The 19,910-nt window shown below is 37.2% G+C and overlaps 1 protein-coding gene across 3 annotated transcripts in view; it reads right to left on the bottom strand.

Annotated features, from left to right (window-relative positions):
- aopep (aminopeptidase O (putative)) overlaps positions 1 to 19,910 on the bottom strand; it is an 88,701-nt gene that overhangs the window by 49,626 nt on the left and 19,165 nt on the right. For all 3 annotated transcript variants that reach the window (XM_039679925.2, XM_039679934.2, XM_039679943.2), the window contains 6 exons: positions 18,879 to 19,068; positions 18,110 to 18,216; positions 10,752 to 10,854; positions 10,552 to 10,659; positions 9,793 to 9,836; positions 3,649 to 3,709 (listed from right to left, as the gene is read on the bottom strand). In XM_039679925.2, the coding sequence (XP_039535859.2) occupies positions 3,649 to 3,709; positions 9,793 to 9,836; positions 10,552 to 10,659; positions 10,752 to 10,854; positions 18,110 to 18,216; positions 18,879 to 19,068 (613 nt within the window). The remainder of the gene's footprint in view (positions 1 to 3,648; positions 3,710 to 9,792; positions 9,837 to 10,551; positions 10,660 to 10,751; positions 10,855 to 18,109; positions 18,217 to 18,878; positions 19,069 to 19,910) is intronic.

Genomic DNA, 19,910 nt, shown 5'->3' with positions numbered 1-19,910 from the left:
TTACGTATGTCACAAATTACAAGATCTTATTCCTCACCGACTGTAAATATGATCCTGAATAGCTCATTTTGAGTAAAATTTCATAAACGTGTTGATTCTTGACAGCATGTCTAAAAATAACACGAATGAATGGCTTGCAGACATTTTTACACAGCTTTGCATGGAATAATATGAATAGCACTTGAGGAGACATGAGATTTCATTATCTGTAGTTTGGACCTCCCACAGGTGGGACGCTTGCCATTATATTTTTAAAACAATAAAATCTTAGAAAAGACCTTTAGTAATATTGACAAACTATATATATCACCTCTAGTTTCCATATTTGGTGACTGATTTTCAAAATAAATTACACAGGAGCCGTAATTTATCAATTTTCGACAAGAATATTTTCATACTCGTAAAACGTGTTCAGACCTTTATTTTGAAATTGCAATGAACATGAAAAATCATGAAAAAAAGGTAGAAACCTCAGTTTGTTTTCATGCCAAGAGTTCAGAAGATTGCATCCATTCAATTATTTTAGAAAAAAATGGTCTAAAAATGTTTTAAATATTACGAAAAATATAATAAATTCACCATTTGTGATGTGGCAATAAGCTATAACGCGTATGCGTGTTCTTTGTATGTTTCTTAGAGGTTGAATTCATATCAAAATCTGCCAAACTTCCCATACTACTGCTGAATAGGATCTCTACTTCATAAATTGTATGAAAATTGTGAAAATAATGGTTCATATCACTCAAAACACATATGGAATTGGGGGCGCCCTCACATCTATATGGGCAGCAATGGAGACTGGTTGTGCCCTAGTGAAAAAGTTTGGTACTGCGCCCAAACAAAATCTCACAGAAAGCTAATTTTTTGAGATATCAACCTAAAATTTTAAACACAACTTGTTTAGATTTTTGGCTTTGATTTTTCTGCAGTTTTAGAGTAGCCCAGGTTTTGAAAATATATATTTTATATAAAATATGAATAAAATTTTTTTTTACATTGTACATTTCCATAAACTTTTTTTTGTTTCACTTTCTTAATTTATTTCACTTTGACAAAAATCTGCCAAATGTCTTCTTTAAAATGAGACCAATCTTACGTCTATATTCCAAAGCATTCTTAAATTACAACCATTTAAATTCGAAGTGTGCATGTCTATTCAAAAAAATAGGGTGGTGACATTTAAGAGGTTAATGCTACTCACTCACTAGTGGCTTTGGTATTACTCATAGACATGATTTTACCTCAAACTGATCTTTGTCTTATTATTCAAAAGAGGAAACTACTCACCACGAGATTTCGTCCTCTAGTATTATAGGCTCAAACAAGTGGACAAAAAATACACACTCAAACTCGTCCCTCATACACACACACATACACAATTCCTCTTTCAAGCCTGAAAAAAATAGAAATTAACTTGCATCTGCTCACTAAAGTGGCAGTGGGCTTGACATCGGAGTGAATGCCGCCAATCGTATGCTGCGTCCTAAATCTTAGTGAGCTGCTTAGAGGCACGTACATTAAGGCAATAGTACCAACGCACAGATGGCTACAAAAGGTAGGAAATTTATCAGTCTCTTAAAGTGACAGCAAAATAATTTACTCACCGTCATGTCATTCCAAACACTGATGACTTTATTCTTCTGTAGAACACAGATGAAAGTCAATGGAGTCCAATGCTGTTTTGAATTCATACAGGTTTGGAACAACATGAGTGCACTCTCCCTCAGATACTGTACCTTATTTTTAAGAAATCCTAAATCAAAATCGCAAGTATCCTTCATACACTGTAAAAAAAATAAAAAGTAAGTAACCTGGTTGACTTAAAATTTTAAGTTGATTGAACTAGAAAAAGTGAGTTAATACAATGAAGGAGATTAATTTAATCATCAGAAACTCAAAATAATAAATTATCTCAACTAAATGAATTATTTAAGTTGATTTGACAAAAGAAAATATGTTGTGATAACAAATCTTGAAAATATTTTTTTACAGTGGAAAGCAAAACCAAAATCTATTGCGACAAGCTCCGTGAAAAAAAAACATAAATCCAAGATGGTGGAGAAAGCAGGTGATTTATAAATTCTTAAACCTTTTCAATCAACACTCACAAAGATTCATAAAATGTATCAGCATATTTGAAAAGTGATTTTATTTTTTCCAATAATTGTATGTGTTATGTATTTTTAGAGCATTGCGCTCTTAGCTTAGCAACATGCTAGCATCATATTCTACTGAAATCCATTTCAAGTCAAGTGTCTTGTGCAGAGAGCTACTGTACCTGTGAGTTTCAATATTGGTTCGCCTATGAGGTTCCATGACATTTAGGATGCTGCCTTAGAAGACAGTCCTATGTAGGCAAAAGGATGCATGCATAGGTTTTTGAACAGAGCACTACTAGTTCTCTAAAACCAGCTTAAATATGCCACTGTGAATTCTAATGTCCTGAACCACAGCTATTTCCATAGTCGCACCCAAGCTAATGATCTGAAAGCTGCTTTGCTTTTCTCTACAAAAGGTAAATGTCAGGATTGGGATTTCAGCAAAGCGTATCCTTTCAGCAGCAACCCACAGCGAGTGGAGTCAAGGGAGATCATGAGATTCAGATTGTCCCAGCCGTAAAAGCCACCTCAAAATGCAGATATAGCAACTTATTATGCTCGCTCAAATGTTTGCCATCTTAAAAATAGGACAATGAAAAAGAGAGCTCCATTCCCATCCCATCCCTCCCTTTTGTATGTGTGTGTGTATGTGGCTGTGATTGTTTATTGTGGGGATCGACTATTTCCTGCCATTATTTATTTAGAGGAACGTTCAAGAACATGTTTTTAAAGTCAAAGTAACGGCTTGAAAGAGGGGACACAGAAGGATTTTATCCAAAACTGAAACTGTTCATGTGCTGATTTTGGCAGACATGTGTCATTAGATCCAAAGGTGGCGTCAATGAAAATGAAACCGCATGTCAGTCTGGCTGGCCAATGAGGGCACATCGAGCACAAAACTGAGACAAACTGCGCAGGAAGGGAGAGAGATTAACGTTTGAATGCATTTCTTTGAGACATTGATTTAGGATGGATGAACGGAAAGGCTTTTGTGGTCTTTTCTGGTTATTATAAAACACACAAAAAACATAAAAAAGATTTTCCAATCTTCATTCAACATGAGTAGATTCCACATATCCAGCATACAAAGTACTAGCTGGAAAGATGATATATTCAGTGTGGTAGTGAATCACCTTAAAAACTGTAAAAGAATGACTTCATTTTATAATAAACAGTGGCCGATGCTGAAAGAAAAAGACAGATTTATGGCTTCGTATTAGTCATCAATTGTTTAAGAGCTTGTGGCAGCCCAGTTTAGAAATGCTTGAGAGGTTAAATGGATCTTAAAGCAAGAGGGAAGCTGCTTCATTCATGCCATGTGTCAGTCCTGGAGAGATATATGCACGCGCTCTATGTTCTATTGCTCAAGAGGAAATGGATTAAAAACGGTTTTACAATCTGGGTGACAGGCATGAGAGGTAGCACCAATACATCTTTTACATGTTGTGTAACAAGCCTGATTTTATTCCTTTTGCATAATCATAGAGTTTATAATCTGGCTTGAATTTACCAAACATCTCAAAATAGATCTTGGCTTTTTCCTTCTTACCTCTGGCGTTTCAGGTGTATCTAACCAGTCTGAAAAGATGGTTTCAAGTCTGATGCCCCGACTGAAAGAGAAAAGTGATACATTCAGTAATTGTAAGAGGAGAACAAGTTCTTTGCTTTCATGTGCTTTAAAATCCTTTAAATTAAAAGCATTTTTAACAAGAAGTCTACATGCAATGTGCGTGACTACCTGGATTTTGAATAGTTCAGAATGTAAGATTTGGCTCTCTTTCAATTAATGAGTTTGGCATTGAACTGAATTGGCCACGTGCGACAGCACAGGAAGAGGAATGACTGAATCGCAGTTCAGATATTGAATGTATGATTTACGTAAGGGTTAATGCCCGACGAGGTGTCCATTGTCAGGTTTTAATGGACGACGGCGAGGCGTAAACCGGCCGACGCGCAGCGGAGGAGGGTTGCCTCCGCCGAAGTCCATTAAAACCTGACAATGGACACCTCGGAGGGCATTAACCCGCTTATACCATGGTCACTTGCCAAATAAAACATTAGTTTATATTTTAATTAGGCTAAATCTAGTTTTTACAAATAATAACTTGACTGACTGTTTATCTAGCAACCGGAGATATTTATAGTCCGCTTAGCTCGTATCCCTTCAGGTTCACAAATGCATTTTTTTTTTCATGAAACACAAAGGTAGGCATAGTTTTTTTTTTATTACACATAAAACAATTAATCAAACAACAATAAAAAAACAATTAGCTCTGAGCTCCAGCGATTTGCGCTTAACGTTATAGAGGGCAAAAATTAATCAGATCAAAGGGTCATTTGCCTCAGGCTCCTTAGGCTTGAAACGCTGTAACGTTCAGCCTTCTCCTGCCTTGGTTGTCTGGACAGCTGCGTAAAACTCCCGCAGGGTCTCATTCAGGGGTGCGTTTCCCGAAAGCATCGTTATCCAACTATGGTCGCAAGTTACGTCGTTACCAATAGAGTTCAATGGAGCAGCGCAGCAGCGGTGTAATTTCCTCCGTTTTATTTACATTTTTTCTTTCTTCAGCAGCATACCAGTCGTCAAAGTTGCCATATTCTCCATAAATGTTAAAAGAAATAGCACGAAGTCGCTCATTGTTGTATTAGGCTATAATATCTAACGTTATATGATAGAGCATGTGACTGCCTGTTGCTATGGTTACTCACAGCCGTTGTAGGCAGCGCATTTATTTATTAATTTCGAATGGTAAACAGGCAGTTTCACCAGAACTACTTTACTAGGTGTCCTCTATCACTTTTTAACGGACACCCTGCAGCCAATCAGAATCGAGTATTCACCCAGACCATGGTATAATATTGATTGTTCTCTTATTTTTTCCCTGAATAAAAAGGAATATAGAAGTATTTCCCTAAACAATGTTCAATTCTAACAATAAGTCAATAAATACATTTTCTTTTCTTTTTTTCCCATACAATGCCACAAAATATCTAGATGACTTTCTCCAAAACACCAAATGTATATCACTTTTCTGTGTTCCTCCAAATGTATTACAATTTTTATTTGTAATTTAGTTCCAGTTTTTATTCAACTGGAACTGAATTGTGATTTTCAATTCAACTCTGTATAAATTTGATTTTCTTCTTTCCCCTCAAAGTATTTTTTTCACTGGCAGTAATTGAAGCCATTCACCACTTACTCCAAATCAATCTTGTTAATGTGCAAGAGCGCAGACACACACATGCACACGCACAAACTCAAAGCACATATAATCAACTAAATGGACTGTCTCAGACAGGAACAGTGTGTCTCCAACACTTGAGGCCCTTTGACACAACAGTTGAGCACATTAAGGTGATGACAAATGAAAAGGATGGAAATTTCCATCCCAGCATTGAAGAGGGAAAAGCCCTCAGTGTCAGAGCAAATCACTAAGCTCACCGGACTGTGATTACTAAATAACAGCGCTGTCGTGCCACAGCATGTTGTTGCAGAATAAAAGAAAGGCTCATTCTACAAGCAAATGTTCAATGCATGCTGAGATTCATTTGATGAAGCATGAACGATAATTAAAAGACCCTGAGAAGTACACTTAATAGAGCATGTAAACACTGTTCTGGTATGATTAATCATGCTGTTATACATAGTACCTTGCAAAAGTATTCAAACCCTTAGGTTTTTTTCCGCATTTTATTATGTTGCTGTCTACCTACTCATTATCAACCTACATTCCATACTTCATAATGAAAAAAAAAAAACATCTGTGACAACTTTGCAAATTTATTACAGCTGCAGTCTGCAGTTGTTCCTCTTTGTCGCCATTTCTGTTCGAAATCTGCAATTGCAGTTATTCGCAGAATTATCAATTTTACGTGACTTGTACTTCGACACCCTCGACATGGCACAGCGTGGATGAACACGATGTTTGAGGAGACTGTGAGGCTGTCAGTCTCCCCGCCGGTGTGGATACTGGCGTTCAGAATCACAGATTATTCTTTTTGGAAGTATGACCAACACAATAATTTTCACCGGAAAATGTCATCTCAACTAATTATGTTACATTTATTCATTTTAGCTGACGTTTTTATCCAAAGCGACTTACAATTGCAATACATGTCAGAGGTCGCACGCCTCTCACAATGGATTCGAACCCGGGTCTCTCACACCAGAGGCATGTGTCTTATGCACTGCGTAACCACTGGGACCGTGATACTGTGTATCAACCACCCCAACAACGTCAGCATTGCGTGACTACATGTAATGTCCTTCCGATATCCTTGTTTCCGCATGGATCCGATTGCAGTCTCTTTTTTTTTTTTCTGTAGTCACTCCGAAGTTCGAACAAAGTCTTTTGCATTTTACAGCGGGTGAATCAGTTGTCACTGGTGATTGTCGTTTAACCATTCTGGAACCGCCAACAAATTGATAAGTTTAATTATATCAAGTGCTGTGAGAAAAGGCTATAAATCTTCTTCGCCAACATCCTCAGACACAATATAGTCTGCTAGACGAGACTCCTTCTTTATGTGTACAGATGTGACGTAATAATGTAAAGAATCCGCCGGGAATTAAAAACATTATTACAATAAGTACATTGTGTATCATGTGTATCAAGCCATGATTCAGCCATTCTTCTCCTCATATCCTCAAGATCTGTCAGGTTGTATTGGGAAAGTTGGTGGACAGACAATTTCAGGTTTCTCCAGAGATGGCGAAACCTAGAGAATGGAGAGTGATTGGCTTTAAGCCCAGGCTCTGGCTGGGCCACTCAATAACATTCACAGAGTTGTCCATAAGCCACTCTTGCATTGTCTTAGCTGTGTGCTTAGGGTTGTTGTCCTTGGAAGGTGAACCTTCTGCTCAGTCCGAGGTTCTGAATGCTCTGGACTAGGCTTTCATTAAGAATAACTCTATATTTTGCGGCGTTGAGCTTGTCTTCTACTCTGATGAGTTTCTCACAGTTTTAAAGAGTCCTTTAGGTGTTTTTCATTTTTTTGGTACAATTTCCGAGTGGGTTTTCGTGTGTCTACACTGAGGAGAGGCTTGAATCTGGCCACTCTGCCATAAAGCACAGATCGGTGAAGTGATTTTTGTCCTTCTGTAAATTTCTCCCATCTCCATATATGATCATGGAGCTCCAAGAGAGTGACTATCAGCATCTTGGTCACCACTCTAACCAAGACCCCTCTCCGTTGATTGCTTAGTTTGGCCAGTAGCCTGGCTCTAGGAAGTCCTGGCTGTTCAGTAATTAGGCAGCAACATAAAATGTGAAATTAACAAAGGGGTTTGAATACTTTTGCAAGCCACAGTACGTCTAATTAATAACTTCTAACTTAGTTAAAATGGAAAGCATGCTGCATACTATTGATTTCCCAATGCCCTTAAAAATTCATAATAACCATAATTTCTAGAAAAATACCATGGATAAATATTATTACAGTCATGATGTGGTTTTGTGTCTTGTCAATTCGTTATCAGTGGTTCCCTGTCTAGTAATTATCCCAGATGTTTCTTATTTCTCACGCCCCCTTGTTACCTTGCCTAGCTCGTTTGTCCCTATTATTTAAGCCCTGTGCTTTTGCCTTGTCTTGGTGAGTTCTTGTTTAATGTCAGATGGTTGATGGCGGTTGTTCATGTATCCTGTTACTGAGTTAGAGTCTTGTATCTAGTCTGTTTGAGTTTGTAGTATATTAAATAAAGCGTGTGCTGCACTTGGATCCAGCCTTATCCTTGCCTCAACCGCACCACCAGCGTCACAATTACTATGGTAAAATCATAATAAATAATTGTGAGATCATCTTAAAGCTTTCAAAATGATTGTACCCCTTTGTTTATGTATTATTTTGATGATTGCTAACAAAGTGTTAACAGTAATGAAGTACAAATAACTGTAGTAACTGCTGGTATTTTGGAGAATATTCTAGTAACAGTGGTCATTTTTATTAAGCATCTTCTCATAAACTCTTATGGAAAATGTTCTTAGTATAATAAGCATTGATAATTTGGAATATGCAAAGTCAAAGATGAGGTGTTCAGATCATTATCAACATAACTATAACTACCACTGCCTCATTTGAAATAAAAACTAAACATATTGATTAAAATAATACAGTTACTATACTAAAAAGTAAATTATAGTTACGTAATTATAGCAAAATCATAGTAAATTTCTAAAGGAAACTCAAAAAGCATTCTGAATTAGCAATATAAACACACTGCCAATGCAAAAGTCATATCCATGAAGGGTTTTGTGGGTGGCTCGCAGCATGTTGCTTTGTTTATGTTTCGTTGCTAAGGTGGTTTTGGTGGTTGCTAGGTGGTTGTTTACTGACATGAGTGAACTGAGCCCACTCACCTCAAGCCTATACCATATTCTGGTACTTGCAGTACATATGGCTCAGGTGACTCTCTAAATGTAATGTGTGTCTAAAAGGGATCCATTGTCCATTTTTTAGTCAAACAAGAAATGTTAATTTGCTGAGAAGATGAATAGAAACTGAAAAATAGGGGGACAAGTAAAACACAGTTATCTAAATTGAGTCAGGCAAACATTAACAGAAGCTGCCGTGGACTTCCTTAACTGGGGGGTGGTGTAGGAGGAACGGTTTGCCATGGAAGCATTGATTTGTCTTTGATCTGACACAAGCAGGCCCATCTGTGATTGTTTCACCACATCATTCTGCCGTTCCAGCGTTGTGCCGCCATGAATGTTTACACTTCTGAGCAGCAGACACAAATATTGAACGCCCTTACCTTTCAGTTTAATGTAATTTAATCAATCATCAGCCAGTGGCTAGGCCTTAATGAGCAAATGGAGACTACAAGAAACCGAAAGAGAGACAGATGAAACAGAAGAGGAGAAATGAAGAGAGATGAAGATCGCAGGTAGTAAAGAAAAGGAAGAGAGCTGATTGTTTAACAATTTGCCAAGTTACCAACATAGTCGAAACCAAAACTAAAGCTACTGAACAAAGTGCTTTATTTAAAACTGTTAAATAGTAAATGAATTACTTGCTGATGAAAAATGGTTTAATTTATTAATTATTTAACAACTTAAAAATCAAGACGGTATTACTGTACACATACAGCCTATTAAAATAAACACTGATTTTTTTTAGTTATTGTTGTTTGACTAATATTAACACAGCAAGGCCTAATGTACAGATCTGATATTCTGACATGTATCCAAAGACATAACTTAATATATAAATAACTCTCACTAAAGATGATCATTTTGTGTTTTCTGCTAGCATAGCAGTGAATATGCACAGTTGAAGCATGTAGCAGGCAGCTATAGGACTCAATACTTCTATGATTCACCATGAAAAAGACCCTATCAGAACTAGACTTCCCACTGGCCACGAAGCATAACAATATTACGGAGGGAAAAGGAGCCTCTTCATATTTCTTCTATATGATACGTTTTTGGCCAGTTTTAATGACAACATTATGTCAACACGAAAATGAGGAAACAGTAGAAAAGGAAAATAAATATTGATGATACAACGGGTGAGTTTGGGCAAGAGAACCAGTGGAAAAATCATTTGAGGTAGAGCTGGAGAAGAAAGACTCCTGCAGGGTTTGGTTTAAATACCTAAAGTGAAATTTCCCCACACTAATAATGATGGAAGAGCAGCTGAGGAGTTCATTGAGTGTGTGTTTTTGAAAGCCAATGTTGACACCATTTCTTCATACCTGCTCATTGCTGGAAATGTGTCCAGGAGCATCTGCAGGAAATCCTACAAGAGACAGACTACAGCATAAATGAAAAGCAGTGTGCGAATATCAAAGCTTTAAGCAGAGCATACAGTGTTTGAAAATATTGAAATGTCATAATGTATTTCTATCGAGCGCAACAGTCGACCTCCAGGAGCAAAAAAAAAAAAAACCATCTCATTAATTTTCTCCATAGGGGAATGATTGATTTTTAAAGATAACTTACAAACCTTTAAAGACAGACCTCTCCCTCCCCCTAAAATGGACCATCAAAATAAAGTGTTACCCAAGCTTCCGATGATAAATAATCCACTACAAGCTTATAGAAGAATGCAAGCTGTGCCAGTACATTGCAGAGGTTCGCATCCAGGTATTTTATCCAAATTTTGAAATATGACTGGATGGATAAAAATACACACATATAAGGTGGATCAATTTTGTAATCAGTAAGACAATGTAAAATTTGATCTTTATTTCCTAGATCAAAGTCATTTCACTGACAAATTCGCTTAGAGAGGAAATAGCTATTAACTCTTTTCTATTTTTACCAGAAGCAATTTTAAAATCTCATTTGGTGCATTGTGAGTGTTAATTTTGAACTCTGACAAATCAAGTCAACAAATACACCTTTAGGGGAACTGGTGCATACTTTCTCTGATACAAGCTGATGGAACGAATGGTGAGGTCAAAATCTACATTTGTGTTCAGGCTAAAAATGAATGTGCAGGACACACTCACCTGAGACAGAATGAGCTGCCCGTGGAATTTTCCCACAAACACTTTGAAGAAGTGCAGGAACTTCTCTTCGCCAACCTGATCAGCCAGAAACTTCAAGAGGAAGTAGCCCTGAGAAAGAAAGAGAGAGAGAGAGAGAGCACAACTCTACACAACCCAGAGGATGTCCCAGAGAAGTCTGCACTTTGAGCTATCAGATGTACCTTCAGATAGTGCACCTGCATGAAGGGTTTTTCTGGGTTGAGGGCATGTTTCACTAGTGACGCACCAGACTCGCTCACTTCCCCTGTGTTCTCTTTATTGGGCCTGTGAACAAATACATATGCAAACACACAAGCACCACATGAATCAGACTGTGGTCTGAAGAGACGGAATTTGCATTTCGGAGGCCTATTTCAAAGAAACAGTCGGAGGCTCCAAGCTCCCCCAAATTATTGTATGGAATGTGACTACTTTATTATCTCTTATATTTAACAATGATCTCTTAATAGTCTATAAACTAGTGTAAACTAGACAAACTCTCTCTACCGCTATCCACGAATTAAGTGAAAGTGACATGTGAAGGTCAAGTATGGAAACCCAAACTCGGAATTTGTCCAAGTTAGTGAACACACATTAGGAGTAGTGAGTAGTGAACACACTGCAAACAGCAAAAATGTTGTTGTGGCTCTTGGGGATCGATTGGGGGTAAAGTGTTTTGCTCAAGGGCACCTCAGTCATTTCCTGCCCGTATTGAGAATCGAACCTGCAACCTTCGGGTTACCAGTCTGACTCTCTAACCATTACGTTGGAGATAATAATAGGCTTGAGAAATAAAGAAATAAAAATGAGTTAGATTAAAATGATGTAATAGGAATTATTAATGCAATATGAAAATAGGAATAGGCTTTATCAAGAGAAAATATTTTACACTTGCATCTGATTTTGACGTTAAGAAGTTTCTGCACTGTAAAAATATTGTTGGTTTAACTTAAAAAAGTAAGTAACCTGGTTGCCTTAAAATTTTAAGTTCATTGAACTGGAAAAAGTGAGTTAATACAATGAAGGAGAATGATTTAATTATCAGAAACTCGAAATTATATGTTATCTGAACTAAATAAATTATTTAAGTTGATTTGACAAAAGAAAAAATGTTGTGATTACTACACTGTAAAAAACTATTGTTGGTTTAACTTAAAAAAGTAAGTAACCTGGGTTGCCTTAAAATTTTAAGTTGATTGAACTGGAACAAGTTAATACAATGAAGGAGATTAATTTAATCATCAGAAACTCAAAATAATAAGTTATCTCAACTAAATAAATTATTATAAAGTTGATTTGACAAAAGAAAATATGTTTTGATAACAAATCTTGAAAATATTTTTTTTGTTTATTTTTATGTCGTGTTCAATTGACATCTGGGCAAGTGCGGACAGTCTTTTTTGCAGCATGGTGGAGTGGAGGAATAATTTAAAGCAACACTATGTAGCTTTTCAACCTTCAGAATATATTTCCAAAACCCTTGTGATGGTACATCAACTTACAATAGGTTGAATGACACATCTGCCTTCGCTTTTACTGGCACTACGTAACTTCGGGTAGTAACCCAAGCACAAAAAGAACTACAAAATTCGACTACTTCACGGCTTTTGGCGTAAAACCCATGAAATTATATTCAAATGACATGCTGAAATATATGCCACTGTACTTGGTATGAAGACATTTCACAAACAACGCAGGCAGTCTGCCCAAGACGTGATAACTCCTTCTGCAGAGTTCGGGGATATCGGCTTGTAAATAAATGCATGTGTAACCATGACAGATTTTACGACAGTATTAGAAGACAATACTGTTTCCTAACTGTAGGTGGACACCGAGAGCAAAAGTTACATGGTGTTACTTAATTTAACACAGGCATAAGAATTAAATGATGGGGGGGAAATGAAATGAAACTAAAACTGCTCAACGCATTCTCATCCCAAGGCGTCATATACTGACGCTTTTGCCAATGCGTATACATCCAACGCACATGGCACCCTTTAGCGTCAATATAACGCTTTGGTTAGGGGTAGGTCTAGGTGTGGGGCAGGGTTAGGGTTAGACCACTAGGAGGCGCCTTCTGGCCCATATATATTTGCGTCTCATATTAACGCTAAAGGGTGCCATGTGCGGTGGATGTATACCAATTGACGAGTGAGTCATTCAATCAAGCAATCTGTTCAAAATGGCCAGACCTCTGAGGCAGCATAATGGTTTAATGATCTACAACAAAATAGAGCAAGCTTTAGTGGTAACTTAAGCAAATATTGAATTGCTACAATAGCAATGTCTATAGAAATAACATCGAAAGTGGAAAAAGCTGGTAATAGATGTACATTTACACAACTTGCAGATGTCATATAGTACATATTTTTAGATCTTCATTGTTGTATAAAATCAATAAGCTTCAAATTTGCAATAGTGCCGATGTTCCGGAAAACAGCTCTCTATTATCCTGAATTATAAATGTGTAAATAAATAGGCTATTATAAATATTAAAAACAAGAAATCATCCAACATTTTTTTGCCCTATACAGTATACCTTGACATCCAATCACGGCATGTGCGAATCGTGATGGAGGTGGGGCTCTTTTTAAAGCACAAGCCTTGTGTTGTGAGGCCACTTTCAATTGAACGGGAGAAACATAGCAAAGGCTGCTACTGGTGATCTCTTTAATGCAAAGTGCTGCATCTACTGCACTCTGTATAGGAATATACTTGCATCAGCATACATTAAGACCTCTTAACAGTTTACTAAGTGTATAAACAATTGCATTTATGAAACCATTACGTCCCGGATAGCTTTTCTCTCTACAGCACAATAGATGACAGTAATGCTGCGTTTTATGGTTGTTACATAAGTGCACATTAAGATTACTGAATGAATCAAGTCACGAGACAGGTGCATTTCTTTTTTACAATAAAGATGCATTGAATTGAATATATCTTAAGCAATATCATTTGAGCAAGAAGCAATGACTTCCTCATAAAAACTTAGCTTAGCCTACTTCCCTAAAACAGTATGCCAAAACAGAAGTATGTCCAAATTCAAGTAAAATTATAGGTAAAAAGCCCCCGGATGACCACAGGATAAGGGATGCAAATAGCAGTGAAGCAATGCAACTCAATTGTAGATCATATCAATGACAACATGATGAATGTTGTATGTCTAGGTTAGAGCCCGACCGATAGAAGGCCGATACCGATGCAAATATTTGTTGGTTTTAAAATCCGATATTCCCGATATTTTGCCCGATATTTTTTTTTTCACAGAAACGCGCAACAAAACATTAACAGATTTCCCTAACATTAGTTATTTGTAGTTATTTATGAGTTAACTTAAATAATATGATAATGCATTTTAAAAAGAAACTTGTTTCTTTTATTGTCACAACAGAACAGAGGAACATTAAATATATTAAAGTTCTGATAAATAAAATAATAATTAGTCCTTACATTGCTTTATAAGCAAACTGGATCAGCAGGTTGCAGGATGTGTGGCGGGTTATACACGAGTGTTGCCAACAGGGACTGTGTAGAGTGCCCTCTGGTGGACAAACTATACAACACCAACACTCAAATTCATATTTGAAGCGTGTTTCGTCCATTTTTATTTTATTTTTGAAATATTCATTTATCGCCTATTATAACTGCCAATACCGATAATTTGAAAAATGCCTAATATCGGCAGATAATTTTGGCCGATAATATCGGCCTGCCGATAAATCGGTCTGGCTCTAATTCACACTTTTTAGCAGCAGCAAAGTACGTATTAATTTAAAAAGACTATGTGATCAGCATGAATGAATCAATGTTTTGAACAATTCGATTGAATGAATGATTCAATGACTTGCTCGTAAGGACAGTTACACTAAATCCCAACCACTAATGCACAGACAGTCAGTCTGGAGCATGCAAACACAGACACGCCAATCAAATCTGAGAACCAATAAATCATAACAGGAACTACCAAATTTATAAAAGATCTCCAGGACACTCACTGACATTTAAAGCATCATTCAGGCTGCATTCTCACAACTCAGATCGAGTGTTTCCTTCCTTATGGTCAAAGGTACTGTAGATTGCAAGCGACAAACAGAGCTTTAAGTGTTGGCCATCTCTGCATTTAATGACGACCTCGGTTAAAAACTATTGATCTTCTACAGGAGATTAACTGGTCTTGCCAATAAAAGGCTCTTGTAAAGATTTGGTCGATACTCAGGCGCCGCTAACACAGACAACAGCATTTATTCTTTCTTTTTTCTTGCAGACAAATGGGCGTGTGGCTATATGCGTGCAGTGTTTTTCTTGCCATCATAACCTGCTTTTGTTTGTTTCTTTATGTCACAGATTTGATCCTGATAAACTGCAGTATGATTGATCACGCTCTAATGCCTTATCTCTGAGAGCGTGTGCACACAGTGCAGGTCTACGCTATAAAATTCCACAGAGAAAGTAAAGCAAGATCTGCTAAGAGGGACAGATGCTTTCCCATATATGGAGATCTAGCCTATGGAGAGGGAAAAAACTGTTTATCACTAATACTTTTAACCAGGGGAGCTTATTCAGAAAAACTGTAAACTAGATCTTTACATTTCCTGAAGAAAATAACAGTGGTGATTGCCTGTGCAAGACTAGCCACTATGATGAGTGTTCTATGATATATTATGATATTCAGGTCCCTCCTGCAATGAATTGTACAGGATTTCACCTGTGCTATTATCCAGCACGCAAAATGATATAATAATTCAATTAATAATAATATAAATGACCCATTTGTATTGTCTGCCAGTCAAAATAACTCTAATACATTATCAATTAATAAGAATGAAAATAATTATTATTAACAAGCTGCTCATTTACATAAAACAACAACAATCTGTGAGTTCATGTCAACCTGCTGCCTCAGGATCCAGTTATAGGTCTAAAGGAGTCAAAATGGCTTCAGCTACGTTCTAGCTGTATTTGGGGCACTCACTTGTGCTTGTACATTATTGATGCTTACATTTGGTTCCCCTCCAAAAATAAAGAGCAACGTCTCCCTCCTTTCTCTCTCTCTCTCTCTCTCACTGTATGGGAGGGAGTGATAAGGGTGAGCTCCTTTAAAAGGCCTGTATTATTCCTCCTAGTCACACAGGCTTTTACATGTGTTTGTGGAAGTGCCCACAGCTGTCCAATGAAAAGGGTGACAGGTATTTATCAAACACAATGGGCAGCCTTCCTTTCCAGACGGATGCATAGATGGACCAACAAATAAACAGATATTCTCGAGTGTTAAAATCAATGAGAATAACGGGTGTCTCCCCTATGTCCAATCTTGATGTCTTTTTTGCAGTTGAGGAAATGTTTTGTGTCAGTACACCTAAAATCATGGTGAAATAAGATGTAGTTGTAAAATGCAAGCCGCAATGTATCGGCTATTACTTTTACTTTTGACGTTAGTTTCTAGAAATTATGTAGGGAGAGCAACAATTTAAGAGGCCATAATAATCCTTTTACAAAGTCTTGATTTTGCTTGTTGGGGGTTATTGAAATAGATTTTCAAGCTTGAACACATTATTTTCCATATATTGTTGCAGCACCTACCCTGTCAGTAACACTTCATAGTTCCAGTCTTAATGAAGCGTCCCCTTCCGAAAAGCACAATGTGCTCTGATTGGTCGGCTGGGCCAGTGTGTTGATTGGTCAACCATTTTGAGCATGTTTCAAATTGCAACTCCTTTACCATAACCGCAAGAACATACTAAAAAAAGTTTTAAATTTAAAAAGCATAATTTTCATTCAGCCCATCTGTCGTTTTCCCCATTGGCCTTTTTTTATTGTGAAGAGAACTTTATAGCAGAAACGTACTTCAAACAAGTACTGAAATCCAGCTGAAACATGCCAGTGATTGGACAGACATTTTGAACAGACAAGTGATGATGAGAAAATGAACATTTTAATGTTTTTTCAAGGTATAGATTTGATTTGATCAGTTCTTGTATTTCCTGAGAATTGAAACTCTACTGTTTGATCCTTGAAAATGCCCTAGATTTGAATGACATGTTTTCATTGTCATAGTACTGTATTACTTACAGAATAGTTTACATGACATTTCTATGTTTTATTCACAAGATGGGCATTCTTCCAGACTGTCTGAACATTTTATCCCTGAGATTATAGAGGGTGTGGGCCCCTCAAAGCGAAGGAAGGGCCAAACACATGCTGTCAGGTGGATCCTCAAAACCTGCTGGTATTTTGATAGCTGAATTCCTGACAAGGAATCTATCTATCGCTCTATCTTACACACACACTTGCAGATTCTCATTCTTAAAAGTTAAGCCAAGGTAATCTACTCCTACCACAAACCTACATAAAACCTTGTGATACTGTGCTCTTCAGAACATTACATTACATCTCATATCAAATAATACTCATGCAATGGCATGCTCGAAATTATTCTCTGCAGTTGAAATGTCATATCTTTTTTTAAGCTCTTGTTAAAATCTTGAGCTTACCTGGAAATTTGATCTTTCCAAACTTTTAATGAGAAGCATTTACAAACCTGTCATTCAACAATTAAAAAAATAAATAAATAAAAATGAATGTTTTACTCCAAACTCACTTCATAACGTCAGTCGAGTGTTTGAAATAACTTCCTTTTGTGATCTTACGTGGATTCATATCACAGAATGAGACAGAAACTATATTATTTTATAATATTATATACAGTGATAAATTCTGTCGATTAGCATCTCATTATAAATATACTTTATTTTTATGAAAATACTAGAGATATCTAGAACACAGATAAACCATATTTTCTCAATCGTATGTTCATTGTTTTCATGTTTCACCAGTCAAAAATCTCTAAAAATTTTGTCAGAAAATGCTCACCCTCAAGTCATCCTAGGTGTATGACTTTCCTCTTTCAGTCAAACACAGCCAAAATACAGTTATTTTATAAAAAAAAAAAAAAAAAAAATCGAGCTTATAAAACTTAAAAGTAAGTTTTATAAGCTCAAATTGTCGCCTTGCTCTGTTCTGTGATGTGCGTTCGTGACTCTCCTGTTCGAACTCGTTCATCAAAATGAACGAATCTTTTCCTGAGTCAATTTGTTCATTTCGTTTGTTGAATGAACCAAATGACACGAAAAAGATTCGTTCATTTTGATAAATGAGGAGAATCACGAACGCGCATCACAGAACAGAGCAAGACGAGCGTTTGTGCTTATAAAACTTTAAATCTTTTTAAAATGACCTATCATTTTGCTTAATAAGACCCTTATTCATCGCCTGGAATCGTTTAAAGCCCTTTGAACAGTTTGCAGTTTGCATTGAAAGTGTCTTTTGCACCTTGAACTGTTTGGTTACCCGCAAAGTGGATTGTATGGAGAAAAATCCTGGAATGTTTTCATCAAAAACCTTAATTTCTTTTCGACTGAAGAAAGAATGACATGGACATGTTGGATGACATGGGGGTGAGTAAATTATCAGCAAATGTTTTTTTTTTTTTTTTTAAAGTGAACTACTCCTTTAAGAGTATATGCATGGCCAACCATACCTGAGGACCTGCAGCTCTACTTCAGAGTTCTGTAACTCATCGCTCAGTCTTCTCCAGCGTAGCAGAGCTTTTAACCGTCTCTGCTCCTCAGCTTCTCTATAACCCAACTGGGAAAAACAAAAAAAGTGAACAAAACAAAGCAAACAACTGCAAATTAAGTAGTGTCTAAACAAAAATGTTTCATTGTAAAGGTGAAGTGTCTCATTTCTGCACCACTATAGCATCATCAATTAAACCTAACTATTGTTTTCAGGGAATAGATGTCCTCAAATATTCTCCCAACAGCAATTGGTCAGACAAACAGATAGTCCCGCCTCTAACTCACAGCACTGGTTAAGCCAGCACGTCTGTTCAGGATGCTCCAAAAAAAAAAAAAAATTAACAATGTTTTGATAGCACCAAAAAGCCCCAGAGTTTATACTCTTCAGGGAAATCAAATCACACTTCAGCTTTAAATGCAGCTTATTTAAACTTAAGACATATTGGAAACCATTAACACAACAATAGTTTTCAATTCAGAACTGGTAAACACAGATTATAAATCCATTCTGAATGAAGTGAAGTACTGTGTTGATGCGGCGCACAATCACACTTCACAAGCTTGAGTTTGTGTCGCATCTCAGCGATTACAGGAAGTGAAGTGTTCCAGATAATGCAGAAAATTCAATTTAATTTTAAACTCATTTTACACTCTAACCAGTGAGCAAGTGCTCTAATAGGAAGGGGGGGCAGCACATAAGCGTTCAAAGATTTAACTTTATCGTGATACCTTCTGAACGTGGTTCCAGAGCGCATCCTCTAAATAAGTGGCAAAACCCTCGCTGATCCATTCTTCCGTCCAATCCCGTGCTCCAATGGCCAGCCCAAACCAGGAATGGGCGATTTCATGGCATAATCTTGCCCCACAGAGGTTCCTCTCACCCGTTAGCACGCTTTGAGACAGGAACATGATATGTGGGCTGAAAAACAAGAGAAATCAAGAGAAAGATTTATTTTACCATTTAAAAGGGGAAGAAACTTAAAAAACAGACTAGGATTAGACGCCATGGTTGTACTGTAATTGCTCTACAAACAAATCATTGGTTATAATGTTACTGCGGGTGCTGAGAGCTCAGAGCTCTGACTTCAGCTCTGATCTAGTTATAACATGTTATAAAACTCAGCCACCCTGAAAGAACATCAAAGTGTGGGATTTTCTCTGCCGTAGACAAACTGTCGTTAAGGAGGTGGAGCTCTCAGCCAAAATGAGGCCTGTTTGCTGCCAGTGGATTTCAGAGTAGCCACCCGTGCCGCACCCTTCACCAAACAATCCGGGTGCATTTGCTAATAGCAGCAAATTACAAGACGTGGTATAACCGTCATCAGATGTTACTGGGAAAAGTTCCACTGTGAAATGTGCTGAACGACAACAGCGTCGTTCGGGGAAAAAAGCTGGAAAAAATGTCAACTGTAAGATAAGGCTCTTTCAATTGTGTCAGAGAAAAAACAAAACCTCAGGATTCAGACTGCACATAAAACCAAATGAAATACAGTATTGTTTGCCTCCTCACCCGAAATTACCTTGAGTGACCTTTTCAACCAGATAACCTTGTGTTTCGGACAGCAAATGGGCTGTTATCAAGACCATGTTCCAAACAAAGTTCCTACGAGTCAAGAAAAACAAACCCGTTTCTTTTGTGTCCAAAGGCTTTGGTTTGGCCACATAATGGTTTTCAAATGTGACACATACTGTCGTAGATAGCCGCGAGCGCTTTTCTTCCCCTCACAAAATGAACCTGATAAAATAATCGGAGAGTTTTAT

The sequence above is a fragment of the Pimephales promelas genome, chromosome 14, assembly GCF_988280905.1.
Source record: "Pimephales promelas chromosome 14, fPimPro1.hap1.1, whole genome shotgun sequence".
Lineage (NCBI taxonomy): Eukaryota > Metazoa > Chordata > Actinopteri > Cypriniformes > Leuciscidae > Pimephales > Pimephales promelas.
Note: the sequence above shows the minus strand (reverse complement) of the source record. Positions and strands in the feature narration are given on the sequence as shown.